This window comes from Accipiter gentilis, chromosome 10 (assembly GCF_929443795.1).
Source record: "Accipiter gentilis chromosome 10, bAccGen1.1, whole genome shotgun sequence".
Lineage (NCBI taxonomy): Eukaryota > Metazoa > Chordata > Aves > Accipitriformes > Accipitridae > Astur > Astur gentilis.
In genome coordinates, this window is record NC_064889.1 from 8,723,097 (window position 1) to 8,742,258 (window position 19,162).

A 19,162-nucleotide genomic window follows, 5' to 3' on the forward strand; every position below is an offset into this window, starting at 1 on the left:
TTTTATATATATTTATTATTAGAAATATATTTTTATATATAAGATACCATATTCTTCTGGACTACAGCCTTCATGATACGGGCGTGATGTATTCAGACTGCAGAATGAAAACTTTCAGAGGTGGGGTTTTTTACGGTGAATTTCGAGGTTTTGCAGATTTAAGACTTAACTTCTTAGCATGTCTCTATCTCTGCTGTCGCCATTTAAGTTTTCAGATGAGCTGCAGCAAGGAGAGAGGTAACTGAAGGGTGTAAGTTAATAGAAATACTGAAAGTTAGCATTTTCTGCAGGGGGAAACGCGTAGAGAGGACAGGCAGGCAGAGGACGGAGAGAGGGAAGCGCGGCCCAGGAGCGGTAGCCTGAACGCCACGGTGATGAGCGACGGTTCAGAACACCACCGAGGTCGGTAGAAGCAGCAGCTGCGTTTTGTGGCCTCGGTGCCCGAGGGGAAGCCCTGGGAGGGGGGCGGGAAGGGCGAGAGGCAGTACCGGGCTGCCCCCCGCCCCTGCTCCTCGGCGGTCGCTGCCGTCCCGCGGTCCGTCCCTCCTGCGGGCAGCGGAGGGGCCGGCCCCGCCCCGCCCCGCCCGGCCCCGCCCCGCCCCGGGCTGCGGCTCAGGCGGCGGCCCCGCCCCGCTCAAGGCCGGCAGCGGCGGAGCCGGCAGGCGGCGGCTGGCAAGATGGCGGCGCTGGCGGGACTGCGCGCCCTGCGGAGGCTCTGCGGCGTCGCGCTCTTCCTCTCACAGCTCTACGTCCTCTCCGGCCGCGGTGAGCGCGGCCCGCCGCCGCTCTGCCCGGGCTCCCCGAGGCCCAGACCGGGGCAGGGGCGGGCGGGGGGTGGGGAGGGGGGGCAGGCGAGGGTGCTGCCGCCTGCCCGCGGGCGGCTCGGCCGGGGCGGGCCGGGCCGGGGCGGGCGCTGCCAGCCCGCGGCCCGGCGGCGCCTCAGCCCCTCGCCGGCAGGTGAGGGCTGTTCTCCACGGTGTCCTCAGCCGGGCCGAACGCGGCCCTGGCGGGTCCGGCTTCCGAGCGGCCGAGCGCGGCAGGTGACCGTGACCTCGGTTTGCTGCAGATGCGTAGTCCTTTCCCTGAGGGGGGGCGGGAGCCAGGTGCCTGGGGCATGGGTGCTCGGAACTGTGCGCTGCAGGGCTGGCACTTCGTGCTGGGATGCCGGGTCTGAGGGCGAACGACGGGCTAGGCCCCGCTCACCGGCTCGCCTGCCGCTCTGGGCTTACATGGAGTCCTTTGTGCGTGCTCCTCGTCGCAGAATTTTGCGTGATGCAAAGCGTAACGGGCGAGGTACTGGGGCTTCTCGGCACCGACGAGGTAGGCAGGTGTGCCAGACCTGGGTTTGCGCTTCCACCCGGGCACGGCCCACTCGTGCCGTGGGTGTGGGGTGTGCTGCCTCGTGGGCTCGGGCACAGGCAGATCTACCCGTCTCTGAGCGGCCCACGGTCCTTGGAATCGCGGCGGTCGCACAGAGACAAACGTGAAGGGCACGCACAAACGCAGCCGTGGTTGCCAGCCAGTTTTTCTGTTCCAGCTTTCTATCAAAGAAGTAACTGCCTTGCTTGATGGAGTGGTGTTGTTTGGTAGCAAATACTGTGTAACCCTTGCTTTATGAGCAGTGTTTTTTATTTCGCCAGAATAAAAAAAACAAGACTGAACTGAAATAAACATGGTTTCTTGGGTAAAAGGAACGATTCGGTGCTAATGCTCATTTTAATGTTCAGGCATTCTGCTATTTATAGAACAGGAAAACAGATTTCTATACTTCTTTATTCTCATTACCTTTCCCACTTGTAATTTCCTATCAGTGTGCTGAAATCAAACTGTTTCTGAAGATTAATTTTATTCTAGAAGTATCACTTTCTCCATTTTCGTTTTCTTGCAGCAGGATCTTTGATGACCACAAAGCATTCACAGCCACAGTCTACATTGGCAAAAAGTCTAACTTCAACAAGTACAAATACTCCTTATTTTAAAGCAGCAGGTACAGTATTACACTGTTTCTTCTGTTTTTCTTCTATGAGCCTTTTTCCTCAGTGTCTCGAGTTTTGTAGTAAAGTTCTTGAATTATACATCTCAGAAGCCTGTACGTGCTTTTACAGTGGTAAAAGACATTATAGTATAACACATTATGAATTACTCTTCAACGACCTTAACAATTAGTTTGGATTATATAATTAGAAAATTGGTCCATATAAGATCTTACAAATAGAAAACAACCAGTTAAACTGCCATTGTGGTTCATGTGTTTTATACCCTCCCAGGATGGTGGAAATTCTTGAAAGACTCCAGCATTCTGCAGGAACTTGTTACTGTTCCCTATTGAACATAAATACAGTTTTTGAAGCTCACTAGGGGGTGCATCAGGACCGGCTGACACACTGTTCTTGCTAGTAATTTAAGAGGTGATAATGAACACATACAAACAGCAAATGGCTGAGCTAGCTGTAAACTTAATTAGACCTGAACTAAAAATAGGTTACATGTGTCAACCTGCTTTTATACCTAAACTCATTACTTATGCTGACAAACACTGGCTGAGGCGGCACTAATCCGTACTAAGCTCTGTTCTCGTGTTGTACTGAATTGTGTTGCTGTGCTGTCCTGTACAGAACTTCTGTGAGATCTTGCAGGCTACCCTGCTGTGTGGTGTAGCTCACGTGGCTAATGCAGTGGTTCCCACAATGCAAACTTGTACTGCTGTTCCCTGGATAATAAGGAAAGCCCTTTATGCAGTGTCAGTGCATATGTGTGAGTGTGTGTATATGTATAAAAGAAAATGTGTGTATATATACTTCAGTTTATATAGCTTTTTTCATTCACTTTCTTAATTTTATTCACGTATTTCACCTTTCAGAAAGTACAGAAATTCCATCTTATGTGACTAAATGTCCTAGCAACGGGCTTTGCAGTAGATTGCCACCAGACTGCATGACATGTAACACAAACTATTCCTGTATATATGGGAAGCCAGCTACTTTTGATTGCAAAGTCAAGCCACATGTTCATTGTGTTGTAAGTAACCTGTTAATTTTAAACCCAAATTGAAGTAATTTAATTAAACTGTGGCATCTTGTCATGAAAGACAGAAAAATTGATTTCCAGGTTCTTACATAGGCAGGTTTGCAGATCTGTGATACATTTAATCCGATTCAACCGTAGGCTGTTGCTGAAGAGGCAGACCTGCCCTTCTCTGTTTTGCCTTTCTTGTGTCAGATCTTTTTGTTACACAGCCATGCAATTGAGTTAAATCAATTTGTTGACCAATCAAAACTGACCCATTTTGAGAGTGGGGAGGCTGAATATCAGTCAGAGGTACAAATGGATCTTACAGGTGAGACCAAATGAGTCCTCATTTTGGCAGTAGCCTTAGATTGGAGGAAGCAGTAACGTTAGCCTGTGCTTTAATAGCTCTTTGTCAGTTTTCTAATGTTGATTTTTCTATTTTAATTGACTACCTAGAGGTAGCAAAGAGGGTAATTGTTATTTTGCCCAAAATGCCTACCCATGAAATGTAATTTGATGCTGCACACTGTGAATTTCTTTTATTAGTAGTGAAGTGATAATGCTGTCCTTCTGTAGGATCAGAATAACCAGGAGCAGGAGAACTTTACAATTAACATGACATGCCAGTTTTGCTGGCAGCTTGCAACAACGGATTATGTGTGTACCAATTCTACAAACTGCATGACGGTTTCTTGTCCGCGACAACGATATAATGCCACTTGTACAGTACGGGATCATATTCATTGTCTAGGTAAGGTGGGCTAAAACACATGCTGTAAAGATGCTTTTTTCCTAAAGAATTCTTAACATTTTTTGTAATGGGTAAATACAATGATACAAAGTGATATTTTCTAATGGGTAAATACAAAACACTGCCCACTGCAGTAACAGCCTCCACCTTGATTAATCTATTGAATTTTTTTATAGTAACATGTTAATTTTTAAGCAGAATAGTGACATCTAACTGTAGACATTGGCTTTTAATACTGTTGTATACCTTCAAGTGAGAGAAAGTAGTTTTGTTTTATTTTTGTCAATTTCTATGAAGTAAGTTAATTTCGACACCACTAATAGAATCAGTGTCAAATGTCTCAGTAGGGTAATTAAAAAAATGCATGCTGGTTTCACCTGACTAGTTTAATTTTCTCCCTGTTTGTTCAGTGACCTCGCATGTTTTCTGATGTAGGACAAAGATTGATGGAACAAAGGACTGTAGTGTATATGTGAGCTTTTGTGTTGACAGTGTTTGTTTCAGATAGTGTCAACCCTTTTAGACTCTTGTTAGGAAAACAGACTATTTTCTTGCTTGTCATTTTCTTACTCATTATGTGGTCCTTGTTTTGTTACATCAAGGTTTGAATGTTTTCTAATGTTTAGGTAATCGTGTCTTTCCTAAGATGCTCTATTGCAACTGGACTGGAGGTTATAAGTGGTCTACTGCCTTGGCACTAAGGTACATAAGAACTGTTAGATAATGTTGAGCTAAAATAGATAATACTACTAGAAATAGCTTAATTGTCTATAAAATCTTCAGTTTGTGTGTTTTTCTGCTTGGTATTTTTTAATGGTGTACTGGCTAACCAATATTTCATGTAGTCTAGCTTAGAATTCAGAGGCATAGGATGCCTGAAGATTTCATATGCTGTGATACTAGCTGTCTTCTGTAAACAGAGCTTGAGAGAAAACATTTACCCGATTTCTGCATTGAATGTACTTTCTTCAGAGTAGAGGCCAATGATACTTATGCTTCACAAAGCAATCCATTTTTGGATTAAAGAGGACATGTTGGGCTTTTATTCTGTATGGTATTAAACGAGGTACCAATGTTAAAAAAAAATAATCTGCAGATTTATGTTTTTTTCTCCCAGTTTTGTATGTGTTTTAAAAAATTAGGGCTGAAAATTGTCCAAATTACTTCTCGGCATCTGAAATGAATGCAGCTCTTTCTGAATTTGATAGAAGTCACTGAGCTGCCTATAGCTGGTATACATTTGTTATGGCTTCCTTCCCAGCTGCAACAGCTAGAAATGCCTTAAGATGAAATTTCTTGCATTTTAAATTATTAGGGAAGAGACACGTGTAGCAGTATTGAAAGAAACTGTTTAGGTTATTTTTGGAATATTAAGGCATTAGAGCACCACAATAGCCATTTGAAAGTAGCAGTTCTTTTGGTCGTAAGACCTTCTTCATTGAATTTTAGTATTTCAGAAGTGGTTAATATGATAAATTAGGTAGTGAGACACTCTATTCCTGGACCCAAAGATACAATAAGACTCTGATTAAGAAAGCGATCTAACATACTTCCTTTTATAGCAAGAGTTGTTCTCTCTGCCACCAGCTGGAGAACTTGCTGTTGCCTGACTACCGCATGGGGATGAATTTAGCATTTCGGTCTGTTTCTATAGCTTGTTTGTTGGTTTGGGGTTTTTGTTAGCTTCTGCTAGCTTAGAAAAGCTGAGACACACTTATAAATTTGAGAGTTTGGGGTTTTATCACTTGTCATGAATGGAAAACTCTCAAGTCTCTGGATAGTATTAATTAGCAAAGAAATAGTGCTATTTCATCAAAAGGTTTCTCATTTAATAACCCACTCCACTCTTCTTGTACAAAAAATGTATAGTTTCTCAAATGAGGTAGAGCAAAACAGTCATCCACTTGTAGGTGTGTCAGAAAGAAGTGTGTATGGATACCCAAACTGAGTTCCTCTAAAAAAAAATAACAAAAAATCATGTTCTTATTCTTACAGCATCACTCTCGGTGGATTTGGTGCCGATCGTTTCTATTTGGGCCAGTGGCGGGAAGGTCTGGGAAAACTCTTCAGCTTTGGTGGACTTGGAATATGGACACTAATTGATGTGCTGCTAATAGGTGTTGGCTATGTGGGACCTGCAGATGGTTCTCTTTATATTTAAATGTGGGTGCAACATGTTTCAGAGAGGAGTAATTGCGTGGAAAGGGCTCTAAATAAAAGAATGTAGAGATTTGAGCCTTTAAGGTAGAATGAAGAACAACTGTTCTTTCTATGTGCATATGTTTTAATGTACAGTATCTGTACTTAGTTTGCCTTTAACTAAGGTAAAATAAAAGAGTGGATCACTGAGTAAGTTGAAATTCATTTTCTTTCTTCTATGGACACGCTGTTTTTCTATGAAAGAAGTTGAACGGCTAACCCGACTCTGCACTGTGCTTGAACTTGGATGTTTGTCAAGTATCAAGAGAGATGCGTAACTGACTTGAATATTGAGTTGTTTACTTCATATTTGTATGCTTGAATTTAACTTTAAAGCTAACTTCCCGAAATATGTCAGTGATGTTTCGGGTTTGGGGCTGGTTTTTTTGTTTGTTTGTTTGTTTGCCTTTGTGGGAGGATAATTTATTTGCCTGAATTACTCTAGTAGTATGTGGATCACTGTGTTTTATGATGTTAATTGCATTCATCTCTTGTTCTGGGATATAGCAAGAGCTAGCATTTGCTTAGTGACTAGTTGACTTAAACTTGTGGGTTTTTTAGAATTAGATTGCAGTAACACTAAAACCTAAACATGAAATAATTGAAATAGATTTTGGGATCGTTCCAGCATGCCTGTATTCCGGTGGGGTTTGACCCGCGTTATCTGTGAAAGGTACAATTCATAGCCTTGCGCTAGCAAGCTCGCCGAGCTGATTTAAAAAAAAAAAAAAAAAAAAAAGGGTTGGCAATATCGCGGAGGCGTTCGTTCCCTCGCGTCTTCGTACCGCGCCGCTGCGGCAAGTGCGGAGCCCGCCTGCCTCTCGGCCGGGCCCCCTCTGGCCGCGAACCGTCGCTTGCGTAGCGCGAAGCTGCAGTAGAGCCCAACCCCCTGTCCCTTGAATAAACTTGAAGCTTGTGTGGAATTAAGTACCGACGGTGGTGTTTGCGACCTCGCCTTCGCTCCTGCTGCCCCGCTCCGGCCCTGCCCGGGCGGCTGAGGGCGGAGAGGGGGGGGGGAGGCGGAGCGCAACCGGCGGGCCGGGCCGAGGCGGGGCCGGGGCCGCCGTCGCCGTGACCCCGGCCGCGGCCCGCCCTCCGCCGGCACGGGTGCCGTCATGGCGGCGGAGCCGGAGCCGGCGCTGAGCTTCTACCGGCGGCTGCCCAAAGTGGTGAGCGGCGGGGGCGGCGGCACGGCGGCCGAGGGCGGCCGGGGCCCTTGCCCGTCCCGTCCCTCGGGCGGCGGCCCCGGGCGGGGTGCGGGGACCCGAGAGGCCGGGGCGCTGGGGCTGGCGGCTGCTGGGCTCTCGGAGCTCTGCGGGGCGAAGGCGGGCTTTTCCTGAGGTGCTTTATCCCTCCCGCGGACAGGTGCGGTGGGCGGCTGCGTTTGCCTGTCCGGGTTTTTTGCGGCTCTTGGCGTTTCATCTTCCAGTTACATCAGCTGAGCGGGATCTCTGTTTCCTTCGTTTGTCCTGTTTTTCCCCCAGGCTAGCTCAAGACGTCTGTCTCGGATAACGCGCTTTTTTTTTTGCCTTTTTTTTTTTTTTTTTTTTCCCCCTCTCCCCCCGTGTCCCGAAGGGTGTGCCTTACTTTTAGGCTGTATCTGTGCTGTCGCTGGGTACGTGTCACGGCGGTCTTATCGGTGTTCCCGTCTGGGACGTGCAAAACAGCAGATGGCACGTACTGCAACCGAGAGCTTAGGCCATAAATTGCACAGGTGCACGGTCAAAAAGACCGTGAATTGCACCGTCCCTGCTTGTCTTCTCATGCTCTGTTGCAGTAGGATGTTTTTCAGGGTTTGTGTGCTTCATGTCTAGCAGAAGTCAGTGAGGCATCTCGCTTGTGAGACTGTGAAAAACTTCATGCGGTAGTAGCAGTAGCAGTATGTATTGGACTTGATTTCCAGAGGTGGTAAGCAGCCATAGCTCCGGGTGTTTAGCTGGAGTCACGCGCCTCCACAGCTTAAGAGAATTTGACCCCTTTTCCTCCGCTAGTCATCTTAATACTTCCAGATAGGAATCTGAAATGTAATACTTCACAAAATTAAAATAACTGGTCTTGAAGGAGTTACAATTTCAACACGTTTTCCAATCAAAGGCTTGAAGAAATACTTCTCTAATTTTTCTTTTCCCAGCGCGAAGGGGTGCGTTCCAGGGGGACGAGGGGCTGGGTAACGAAGCCGATGCTTTGCAGATACATTTTGAATGAGTTGGGAGGGCACTAGGGACCCCTTCCATATGTCAGGAGCCAAGAGATCATAAGAAGGAGCAAAGGTGAAGTGAGGAATGGAGCTGAGGATCATAGGTTTGGACCCCAAAGTCTCGGTTGAATCCGTGCATGCAAAAGCACGAGGCAACAATTGCTAGCCAAACACAGAGATAACTGTTACTTTTATTTTCAAACTCAGAGTGAAACAATACTGTAGGACACAAGAACAGCAATGCAAACAGATATAGAAGCCATCCTTTTCACCACACGCATATGCGTAGGATTTTTTTTTTTCTGTAGGAACTTCATGCTCATTTGAACGGCTCTATCAGTTCTGCCACTATGAAGAAACTTATGGCCCAGAAGCCATACCTTCAGATCCAGAACGGCATGACCATGATTGACAAAGGAAAGAAAAGAACCTTAGATGAGTGAGTATACACCTGTATGTGTGTGATGAACATTTGCTGCATGTCTTTTTAATTAAGTTTAAAACAGAGGAATGTATGGCCTTATACACTGACTGCAGAAAATACATATTCAAGTTTTAGTTACAGTACAACCTGTTAGATTTTTTGCTACTTGTATCTGTAGAGTAACTTAGATGTTTGCAGCCTACATGGAAATCTCATGTTGATTAATTCCCTTTTTTAAAGGATTGAAAATTTTCCCTTGTAGCATACGTTCTTCAGAGAAACTTGACTCGCGTAGTTTCCTTTTTTTGGAAACCTCATGTTTTCTTCGTGCTTCAGAAAACATTGTGGTAATAATAATTTTTGTTGCAAATGCATTGTTAGCACCTAAAATCGGAAATTGCCATTCAGGTGGTCTTTCTATTTTAAGCAACAAGCTGGTTAATTGAGCATAGCGAGTACATATTTTCAAAGTGTAGATTATTTTTTTTTGAATACTCATTTTACTGTTCAACATTTGTTCAATTTTTTAAATTCTTATTTTAGATGTTTTCAGATGTTTCAGATCATCTATCAGATTACCACTAGGACTGAAGATATTTTATTGGTAAGTTAATTAAAAGTTCACTTAAAACAAGCAAGCAATACACACAGTCAAAATTACTTGGATTAACAGCACTGATTTCCAAGTAACAATACCAACAATGGTTCCCGTCAATTGGAGGTCGGAATTATTGTTGTAAAACACATTAATTTAGAACCACAGGATTTTCTATAAATTCCACATTTAACTTTTGTGAAGGTGAGGAGCTTCCAATATGGTGGTCATTATGACCACTCAGATGCTTGGACCGATAATGTCTTAAAAGATGCAATGTGTGTTCCTTGTTACCAAAGCTTTGATTTACGGTACTCTCCTGTTTCTTTTTTGGTTCCTTATGTACCAAAACTACAGAACTAGAATTGTCCTTTGTTCACCTGGGATTACAAAACTGTCAAGGAGACCTGTTGTGGGATCAAAACAGGGAGCAGAAAGTGGTGTAGTGTCCTCTTCTTTCCTCCGGTAAAGGGCCTTTTAGGCAGCCTGTTAAACTTACAGAAAGGTACAGTAGCTGTGGGAGGGGTTATAACTGTACCACTTGAGGGGTATCCTTGTTCAGACAAGAAAATTCTCATTTGTCCTAGGTCTCTTTAGTATCACTGAGGGAACCGAAGGTGCCCTCTGTGGGGTAGTATTTCCAGAAATGGAGAGCACTAAAAACACATAGGGCCTGAAAATTTTGCAAGTGTTCCACGCCCCAAAATAACTGGGTCTTCTAGTTGTAAAGGAAAATATAAGTAATTATAAGCATTACTTTCATGTTGTTAAATACACTGTTTCTTAATCAGATAACTAAAGATGTTATTAAAGAATTTGCTGATGATGGTGTCAAGTATCTGGAATTGAGGAGCACTCCTAGAGAAGAAAAGTCCACAGGTATAGTCTGTTCTGGCTTTTGATTTGTAAGTCTGATGTGCTATAAAACTTAGTTAAGATTATGTTAATAACAAGTAAAGTCAAATTTAGTTGGTTCAATAAAAATATACTTCAAATATAAAAGCAAAGATTTAACCACGTAAAAGCATGTCACTTTACTGTTAGATTTTTGAGGACAAAAATGTGTTGTTTATAATTCTACTACCCAAGAATTTGGGTTATTCGCTTTAGTATGACATGTGAGTCTGCTAATATTTTTAAGAGCTGATATATTTTCTTTTTGTTACTTCATTTGTTATTTTCTTTTAGATGTTGTTTAATAGAAACATGTAAAAGAAGTCCTGTTGCTACTCTCTTGTTCACACTAAATTACTTTCTTTCTTCCAGATGCTTAGGAGGAGGCTTAATTCGAATGTACGCTTCAAAGTAAAGCTATATTTATAAACAGAATTAGAACTATATAGATTAGCAGACTATGGACTAAAATCAAAGCTGCAAAATGAAACTTAGGAGGCTAGAGAGCTGGGTCTGCAACATAACAAAATTAATTCAAATATTCTTATTCCAAATGTGTACGTGTGTTTGTAGGTATGACCAAAAGGATGTATGTTGAAACTGTACTTGAGGGTATAAAGCAGTGTAAAGAAGAAGGCTTGGATATAGATGTAAGGTAAATAAAGCACATGGAGTACCACTGTTTCAGGGTTTTGTGTAGTCCGATGCTCGGTTGTGGTTTGCAGAGAAGTTTACAACCTGCCAGTATAGGAAAGAAAATAATGCTTTAACTAGACTACATGGCATGGAAACAGGTAATGCATATGGAAACCTGAATTTTTATCTTCCTTTTTGCTGATAGAGAATGAAACTGGGTAAAGCTTTTCAGCTCTAAAACTGTCCATTCTCTGCAACGTTTTCAGGAAAAGCAGTGTTTTTGATGGAAGTTGCATTAAAGACTCCTTTTTCACAGCCTAGAGTCGTTGCAAAGATACTGCTTGATTAGCTGTACAAGCAACCTGCTGTAAAGGAGAGGTAGTCCTCACCAGCAGAAAAGTTTCAGAAGGAGTCAGCGGTTGCTTGCAGGCAGTCTGCTTGCCTGTCTTTTATACTCTCGGTAACACCCCTTGTTAGATTTCTTCGTGGAAGCTGAAGAATTCTCATTCTTCACGTGTGCACCACGGAAAGGTTGCTCGCCTGATAGTGCAGGCAGCAAATGAGCAGTGTGCTGTTCCCTGCCCTCCCGCTCACCATGGCTATTGCATTTCACAGGCTAATGTATTTATCTAATCTGTGTCCCTCTGCACTTTGGTACATTCATTCCTTGAACAATTTCCTATACAAATACTCTTTATATTCAGCCATGAAGGATGTGAAGTGCCATTTTTGTTGGTATCGGATTTGTTGGTCTCCCAATATTACAGATCGTACTCAACTTAATATGTACTTTTCTGTTCTAGATTGTTAATAGCAATAAATAGACGAGGTGGCCCGGCAGTTGCGAAGCAGACTGTTAAACTTGCTGAAGAGTTCCTTCTCTCCACTGATGGGGTTGTAGTAGGACTTGACCTCAGTGGTGATCCCACTGTAAGTTTTTGTTCTGTTTTGGTCTGTTCTTGAAGATAAATATATAATGTTGTGTAACAGCAAGTGATTCTAATCATACTGTGTTCTTATAAGTTTTTGTCCGGTGTTTGTTGCTAGTTTGAATGGATTGTGTGTCATCTTGATACCAGGTTAATCCCTGCTGCCGTAAGGGACAGATACTCTAACAAAGAGTTGATAGATTTATATATATGACACTGAAAAAAGAACTGTTGAAAAGTAGTGTTTATCTGGGAAGTGTCTGTTACTAAATTGTCCCAGGCAGATTGACTGGGTTGAGGCAAATAAAACAATACTGCACGCTGACACCAGTTTAAATTTTGTTTAGATGCACCAAATGCTTATTGCATATTAAGAAGCAAAAATGTTTGAGGATAGCTGTCAAGTTGAAGTGAAATAGCTCTAGGTGATAGTTGTAGAAAGGATATCAAAATCAGGACAATTGGCCTGTCAGTGTTGGGCATCATCATCTGCACTGCTGACGTTTGACCAATTTGTCTAAATTATGCCCGTATAGCAGAACATAATGTGACTTGCTGCATTCAAAACTGAGGTAATGGGAAAAGAAAAATAATTCAATGTAACTGTATTTGAATTAAGTATTTTTGTATTGCTAGACTTCCTAATTATTGTAATAGGAGGAGTTTTGTGAAGCAAACTGTAGCATGGTGATGTGTTTCTGTCTTCAAGGCAGGACATGGCCAAGATTTTTTGGAACCGCTCTCAGAAGCAAAAAAAGCAGGTTTAAGGCTGGCACTGCATCTTTCAGAGGTAAAAATTTTCTTTATTTTGGTCCTTCTCTCTAATTCCCATTATATAAAACCCTTGCTGAAACTAAAATTAACTTCTGTACATTTTGAACTTATCAGGCCAAAGTAGTAATTGTTTGGGGCATTTTGACAGGAGAGAAGAAAACAAGGAGAGATCTTAAACAATCTGTTCTGAATCAGAACTGCCAAATTATTTCTTACTGTACCATATCTGTTGGGGGTTAGGTGTGAGAGATCCACTGTTTTCCTCCTGGTATTTTATCAGAAGTCATTTATAGTAAAATTCACACATTTTCATGAGTAGTTTTGTTAGCTCTGTTTGTATCAGTAGAAAGAGTTGAGCTTCTCCATACAATCTGTTGAAGTGGTGGCTGAAATTCACTCTAAGTCTGATAAATACTGAAACCATTTCTTCAGGAAATTAAGCATGATCTATGATGTCACAGGCCTGTTTATACTTGTTTCTATTTTATTAAGGAGGCTTTTGCAGGATATTCCTGCATGCTTCTCTGAAAATTTATTTCTTAATGTTTCAGTGGTCTTTTGGTTTTGTTTCTATTTTGTTTGGTTGGTTTTGCCTCTTGCAGTTTAAGTTCTTCATGCGCCATTTTTTTAATCCCTGTGTAAAACTGGCATTAAAGGTCATCTGGATGGTGTAGTTTTGAAACTGAAGCACACAAAGCTGATTTGAGGCCTCCAACTGAAAGTACTTCAGAACTGCAAATAGTGATCGTCTATTTTTACATACCAGTTTAGGATTATGGCTTCTTCAGTTTGGAATGCCACGTTGAGAGTTACTTTCATGCACTACTTCTTTCTTTACAGGGTAATAGTGCAGATAGTTAGTATCCCTAACACTTTCTTTTGGATAAGATATGCTGTGAAAATAGAACTTGAAGTTGTTGTAATTATTTAATGTGTTATTTTATGCTGCCTTGACAGAATGTAAAATATATCCTCTCTAGATTCCAAATCAAGAAGAGGAGACCAAAATTCTCCTGGGCCTGCCTCCCGACAGAATTGGACATGGGACATTTCTCAACTCTGCAACAGCAGGTTCAGAAGAGTTAGTGCCACTTGTTCGACAGAATCATATACCTATCGGTAAGAAAAAAAGCTAAGAAAATTACTTGGTGATCTCTAGATTTCATAATATCATACGTACTGCTGATCTAGTAACTCTGATTTGATTTGACCAGAGGTGCCTTAGAAAAATGTGGCAGCGTACGCGAGAGGATTGCCTATAGAGGTGCAGTGGTAACGCTTTTGTGGTTTTGACATATTTGTGGCAGCAGACAACAATTGATGTCTCCAGATGAAAACAAAACTAAATCATAACTTTTAGTTACTGTGCCAGGCTGTGTGGTGTTTCTGTATCTGGTTTGCAAGCTCCCTAAATTTTATATCTAGCCAGTAGTTAAGAAGAAATTGATTACCTAACTTTCTTCAGAAGATACTCCCAAATATTTGAAGCACAGAAAATCAAGGAAACAACAATAACTAATTTTAATTTTCATTCAGGAACAGAAATAAGTCAATTAGTGTGTCAAAACCCATGTCTTTTGTTTTGATACGTGTCCTTGTTTCTTTTTTTTTTTCCCCTTAGAACTTTGCATGACATCAAACATCAAAACTCAGACAGTGCCTTCCTGTGACAAACACCATTTTGGATACTGGTACAACATGGGCCACCCTACAGTGCTTTGTGTAAGTTTTTTGATTTTAACCATGTACTTAGGCAAAGAGCCAAACTAGTGTGAAATTGGAGAGGTACGTCTCCTTTTATGGATCAGAGCAGACTTACTAACAATTTCTGACCTTGCATTGAATCATCTGCCTATAGGAAATCATAAAGTTCTGTTTGAGAAATGCTTGTAATACAAATGGGAGGTTTTTAGTAATTTTCTTGGCTTTATTGTAAAGCAAGACCTTTTTTTCTGTGTAGGTAAGATCATCAGTTATGCTGTGATGAACTTCTTAACTGTCTGCATACTGACAGGTTTCTCGTAAACATATTGGTCCAATGTTTGCATTTAAGCTTGTGCTTACCTGGGTATTTATCGTGTTGGGTGAGAGTTCTTGAGTTTTCTTGACAGCTAAATAAGGTCCTTAAATGTTGAGGTGCCAAGTACTTTGCTGGCATTGGCAGGATTTTACTATCATCCTGTTGGTTTAACCCCTGTAATTTGGAGCATTGTCCAAGTGTGTGTATATATATTAGAGCATTGTGCTTATTATTCAAATAAGCCTCAATCTTTATTGTGTAAAATATTTATTATTGAGTTTGAACTCTGTTGTATTTGGTAAAAAATAATTCATGATTAGAGTTTATTTCTGAGATGTTCAATTGTGAAAAGCCTAGATAACCAACAAAGTCACGTAAGGAAGCAGTTTACCCATAAAGGCCTATAAAAACAAGAGGAGGAGGAGGAGATACTACAGTGTCTCAAGTTTAACAGGATATAGTTAGCTTTCTTCTCTGCGGGGACACAAGGACTCCAAGATGCAGATGGGTAATCTCATTAAACCTTAAATAATCTTAACTTGCTCCTTTTAGATGAATAATCTTTAGGTGGCTCTCGATCACATGTTTTTGATGCTAGCCTAGTACTTCCATCAGTATCAAGAAATTGTTCTAGGTGACCCTAAGTGTGGAAGGCAAGACACTTGAAGATGTAGGAATAGAGAGTATGCTCTAGTTGCCAGTCCTGAGGAAAGGGAAAAGAGGCATAAGGAGATGTACACATCCTGACATAGCTTGCATGTATGCATCATTTGACAGCCATCTTTCTAGCAATTTTAATAGGAAATCCTATTTACTTGATAGATTGTGCCATCACTTCAAGAAATTTTCTTGTATGTTTGAATAATTTATTGAGTGAAAATAGGGCAAATAAAGTAATTACCAAATAAGTAATTACCAACAGATGGAAGAACCATGGAATAAAATGTGAAACAGCAAGATAAAACTGGTCTGTAATGTGTAGAAAACCCCCTTTTTGATGTAGAGGAACTAATTAAAACTTCTTTTTTTTTTTATTTCTTTCAATGTAACTCCAGACAGATGATAAAGGCGTCTTTGCAACAGATCTATCGCAAGAATACGAGCTGGTTGCAAAAACATTTAATCTGACTCGATCGCAGATGTGGGATCTTTCCTATGAATCAATCAACTATATCTTTGCTTCGAGTGTAGTAAAATCAAAGCTAAGGGAACAGTGGTGTAAACTGAAGCCAACTCTGTTTGGTTAAACTGTTGTTCTGAACGGCTTGTGTGTATTAGCTTAGTTAAGCAACATTTTTTACTGAGGTCCCTGGCTTTTTTCAGACTTCAGGTTTATAAATCCAGCCCATAAACTGTGCCTGTGCAAAATGAAGATGACAGGAATGCATCCTTTGTTAGTGGGGACAGAAGTAAATGTTCTTTTGTAGTTGGGAAGGGCTCTCAACCAGTGACTGAAATTCCAAATGTGTCATCATGTCGTTTCTCTCCAGTTGATAGGAGATTTTTAAAAAATAGTTAGTTGAAATACCTTACCATACTACAAACATTTGAGAGTCAGAGGAAAATAAAGGCACAGCTGTTAGGGTTTAAAATGTCTCTTGGCAACATGACACCAAGCAGTTTGTATGTATGGTGTGTATATTTGGTTTTTATATTGTTTTTAAACAGAAGTTTTGAGCAATTGATGGAATGTGAAGACAGAAACAAGCTCAGGGAGGACGAAATGTTTGTCCCAAAGGAATTAAACATTGCATCTGTTTTTATTGGTGTACACGTGTGACTGAAGCCTGCTGTGGACTGTGTAGCACATGTGGTGGTGCCCGTTGATGCACTCGGCAGCGGTAGTATTTAGCTGAAATTGAGAATCTGGAATGGCTTAGCAAACTGGGAGCTACCTGGGGGCAATGGTCTAATTCTTAAAATGCTTTTTATAATTGTTCTTTGTTTCTTGTAAAAAAGCAATAAAAATAGCTTCAACCTCTGTGTTTTTGAAACCACTGCCTCGTGTGTGCGTGTGTGTGTGCATGTGCGTGTCTGCATTTCAGAGCTATAGCAGAGAAGCGCGTATAACCTGCTGCGGGATCTGGCGAGCGACTCTCCGGGGCAGATGTGCCGTCTGCGGGCTTCTGTTCTGACAGCGGAGGGTGCTCCGTGGTTCCGGCAGTGACAGGGTTCACTCTGCCTCTCTCTGTGCACGTGTATTTTGATGGTGAGATATCAAAATACATATGAACATACACATGCAACAGCATCTAATACTAGATATTGGTAGCTAGTGTAGGAAGTATGCAGAGAGAGGGTTATTTTGTACCTAGGACATTTTTACATTGATTATGTTAAACAAAGCAAACATTCTGGGCTCTGCAAGGAATACTGAATATAAATAGAATGATACAAAAGTTGTTCATGACTTCTGTTTTGGTCTTTTTTAATAAAATCAGCATAAAGTAGTTGTTCTTGCTCCAAAGTGGCAATAAGAAATGAAAAAACAAAAAGGGGGGGAGAAAAAAAAAAAAAAAGGCGGGGCATGGGAGGATAGTAAAGAAGTTGCTGTGTCTGTGTGGCTACCTGAGGTTTCCACAGAATGTTTTCCAAGCAGAAAACATTCCTTTTGGAGTTGGGGGAAAATTACGTGAAGCAGAACTGTAGTTTTATATATTCCTATCTGACCTCAGAATAAGACCTCATGCTGACTTGTTATTTATAAGCAGTACTTCAAATTCCAAATAGTTTCACTGATCACGTTGTTATCTTTTGTTGTTTGATCAAGTTGCATTATCACTTGCTGTTTGATCAAGTTTGCATTTTCTCTCTACAAAAATAATTACTATGGTAAATGTGTTCTTTTTCTTTCTTATGGAAAAGCTCTCTAAAGACAGGTTGAGCAGCTTTCTGGAATGTTATAGTTACATATATCTTAGTCTCAGGATAAGTGGGCCTACAGTCGAGTGAGATGGCGTTCTCTTGTAAAATAACTTTTATAATATTCTTACAGGTTATGGCCTTCCCGTAACTCTACAGTAACATAGTATTTGGTTTATTAGCGAAGAAAAACTGTCAACTACCAGTTTATTTACTAAGGGGTTATCCTCAGTGTTCATTTTATCTGTCAAGTTTAACACTTTCTAAAGCAAAGTAAGACTCATAATTAGTGTCTGATGAGATTTTTAGTTTCAGACTATGTTATACAGAAGTAAGTTTGATTTTTAAGGTTTACATGTTGAATGTGAGATGTAGGTGTGTTCATTCAGAGAGCATAGCCCTGGTAAATGCTGCTATTTTCAACTTCCTTTTTTTTCTGCAAGCATACAGCATCTTGGAGATCTTTAACATTACGGACTGTTACATGCAGTTCTCAGTATTTCCATTTAATTGAATACCATGTGTCTTCAAAATACTGCCTTGCACCAGCTGTAGTACTGCCCCCAAACAGTTTGGTACATGATGACACATGGGTGCTACATAGTTTTGCAATTTAAAAACAAACAAACAAAAAACAACTTCCCAGATTATTAATGAAACCACAGTGTTCTGGATACATAGTGAAATGTTCTGCTGTCATATGTAATCTAGAGTAATGGACTCACTCTTCTGAAAAGTGTGTACTGACCCTGTCACTTAGACGCTTGCAGATGTGCTGCTGATTCAAAAAAACCACTGCTTTGCGTTTAACAGTATTTATAGTGTCTCAGCTGGTAATGGAAGTCGGGAGGTAACTTGGAGGATTCCGTTTGTGTGAAGTAAAAGAACCAGGAATTTATTTGGATGGCTAAAGAGTGATACAGAGTGTCGGGGAACGTAGCGGGTCTGCAGAATGCCTGACGATGCGTGAGCAGTGTGACCTTGAGCAGCTCGTAGTGTATCCTTGAGAGTCTGGAAAGTCCCGAGAAGAGCTGTGCAAACAAGACAATGATAAGAGGAACCGTCCTGATGACTCACCAATCATGAACTGTTAGTTACTAACTAAACCAATCATATATGAACACATACTTTGAAGAAGGTAATAAAAAGGTTTGTTAGAACAATGAAGTAGCCATTTTGCACAATCTGATGCTTGTCGTGTCCATGTCTACTGCGACAAATGGTGACCCCGATGCGTTCGGGCAAAGTGATCATTTAAAGGCGATAAATCTGGCACTACGGAGGAGTATAGTGGCGGTGGGAGAGCTGCGGAGGAGTATAGTCGCGGCAAGAAGAGCTGCAGAGACGGAGCCCGGTGCAGCTGAGAGCAGAGGGAGTCTGCTCGGTCCGGACCTGAACTTCGACACCTAAAAAGTTGAGCCACTGGGGACAAAACTGTTAGAATGGGGCAGCAATTAACAAAAGAAGAGGAGACGATTTTGTCTACCTGGAAAGCCCTATTAAAAAGAAAAGGGGTTAAAACCACAGAACAAAGCCTGGAAAAGATTTTGATATGGAGTAAGATGCAAGGCTTTGAAGCCACAACAGTTACTGCATTCAGTGTGAGTGCGTGGCAAGCAGTAGGATGGAAAATATTCGATGAGATCTCTAAAGGACAGAAAGAGGCATGTGAGTTGGCGACCATATGGCGTCTATTAAGCGAGACCCTGAAGGAATGGAAAGCAGAATGTGAGGCGAATGATGAGCAAAAGAAAGATGAGAAGCCAGAAAATGTTAGGAAGGGGAAAGATTGTGGCCAAGGAACAAATGAAGCTGATGCCGCAGCATCGGCAGTAGCGGGCAGGAAACCTCTCATGGGCAAAAGCAGATCAT

The 19,162-nt window shown here is 41.6% G+C and overlaps 2 protein-coding genes across 4 annotated transcripts; both read left to right on the forward strand.

Annotated features, from left to right (window-relative positions):
* Window positions 1-283: 283 nt before the first annotated feature.
* TM2D3 (TM2 domain containing 3) lies at window positions 284-6,109 on the forward strand. 3 transcript variants are annotated; one of them, XM_049813357.1, is made up of 6 exons: window positions 284-402; window positions 1,892-1,987; window positions 2,861-3,018; window positions 3,586-3,760; window positions 4,387-4,462; window positions 5,756-6,109. In XM_049813357.1, the coding sequence occupies exons 1-6, from the start codon at window positions 375-377 to the stop codon at window positions 5,919-5,921; spliced, it is 699 nt and encodes a 232-aa protein (XP_049669314.1). In that variant the 5' UTR covers window positions 284-374; the 3' UTR covers window positions 5,922-6,109. The 3 variants fall into 3 exon arrangements, with proteins under 3 accessions (XP_049669314.1, XP_049669311.1, XP_049669312.1); XM_049813354.1 differs by lacking the exon at window positions 284-402 and adding an exon at window positions 636-765 and having other exon boundaries at window positions 1,889-1,987; XM_049813355.1 differs by lacking the exon at window positions 284-402 and adding an exon at window positions 636-765.
* A 933-nt stretch (window positions 6,110-7,042) lies between these two features.
* ADAL (adenosine deaminase like) lies at window positions 7,043-16,923 on the forward strand. The gene is made up of 10 exons (XM_049813340.1): window positions 7,043-7,128; window positions 8,465-8,595; window positions 9,124-9,184; window positions 9,967-10,054; window positions 10,643-10,724; window positions 11,509-11,635; window positions 12,344-12,424; window positions 13,389-13,527; window positions 14,030-14,130; window positions 15,484-16,923. The coding sequence occupies exons 1-10, from the start codon at window positions 7,075-7,077 to the stop codon at window positions 15,673-15,675; spliced, it is 1,056 nt and encodes a 351-aa protein (XP_049669297.1). The 5' UTR covers window positions 7,043-7,074; the 3' UTR covers window positions 15,676-16,923.
* The last annotated feature ends 2,239 nt before the right edge of the window (window positions 16,924-19,162 follow it).

What these genes read in the sequence shown, in the direction of transcription:
- ADAL (XM_049813340.1), top strand. Translation starts at nt 7,075, where the DNA reads ATGGCGGCGGAGCCGGAGCCGGCGCTGAGCTTCTACCGGCGGCTGCCC. An exon ending in GGACTGAAGATATTTTATTG is followed by an intron (nt 9,185 to 9,966) that starts GTAAGTTAATTA and finishes TTTCTTAATCAG; the next exon opens with ATAACTAAAGATGTTATTAA. An exon ending in ACAGAATCATATACCTATCG is followed by an intron (nt 13,528 to 14,029) that starts GTAAGAAAAAAA and finishes TTTTCCCCTTAG; the next exon opens with AACTTTGCATGACATCAAAC.
- TM2D3 (XM_049813354.1), top strand. Translation starts at nt 678, where the DNA reads ATGGCGGCGCTGGCGGGACTGCGCGCCCTGCGGAGGCTCTGCGGCGTC. An exon ending in TCCTTATTTTAAAGCAGCAG is followed by an intron (nt 1,988 to 2,860) that starts GTACAGTATTAC and finishes TTCACCTTTCAG; the next exon opens with AAAGTACAGAAATTCCATCT. An exon ending in TCTACTGCCTTGGCACTAAG is followed by an intron (nt 4,463 to 5,755) that starts GTACATAAGAAC and finishes TTATTCTTACAG; the next exon opens with CATCACTCTCGGTGGATTTG.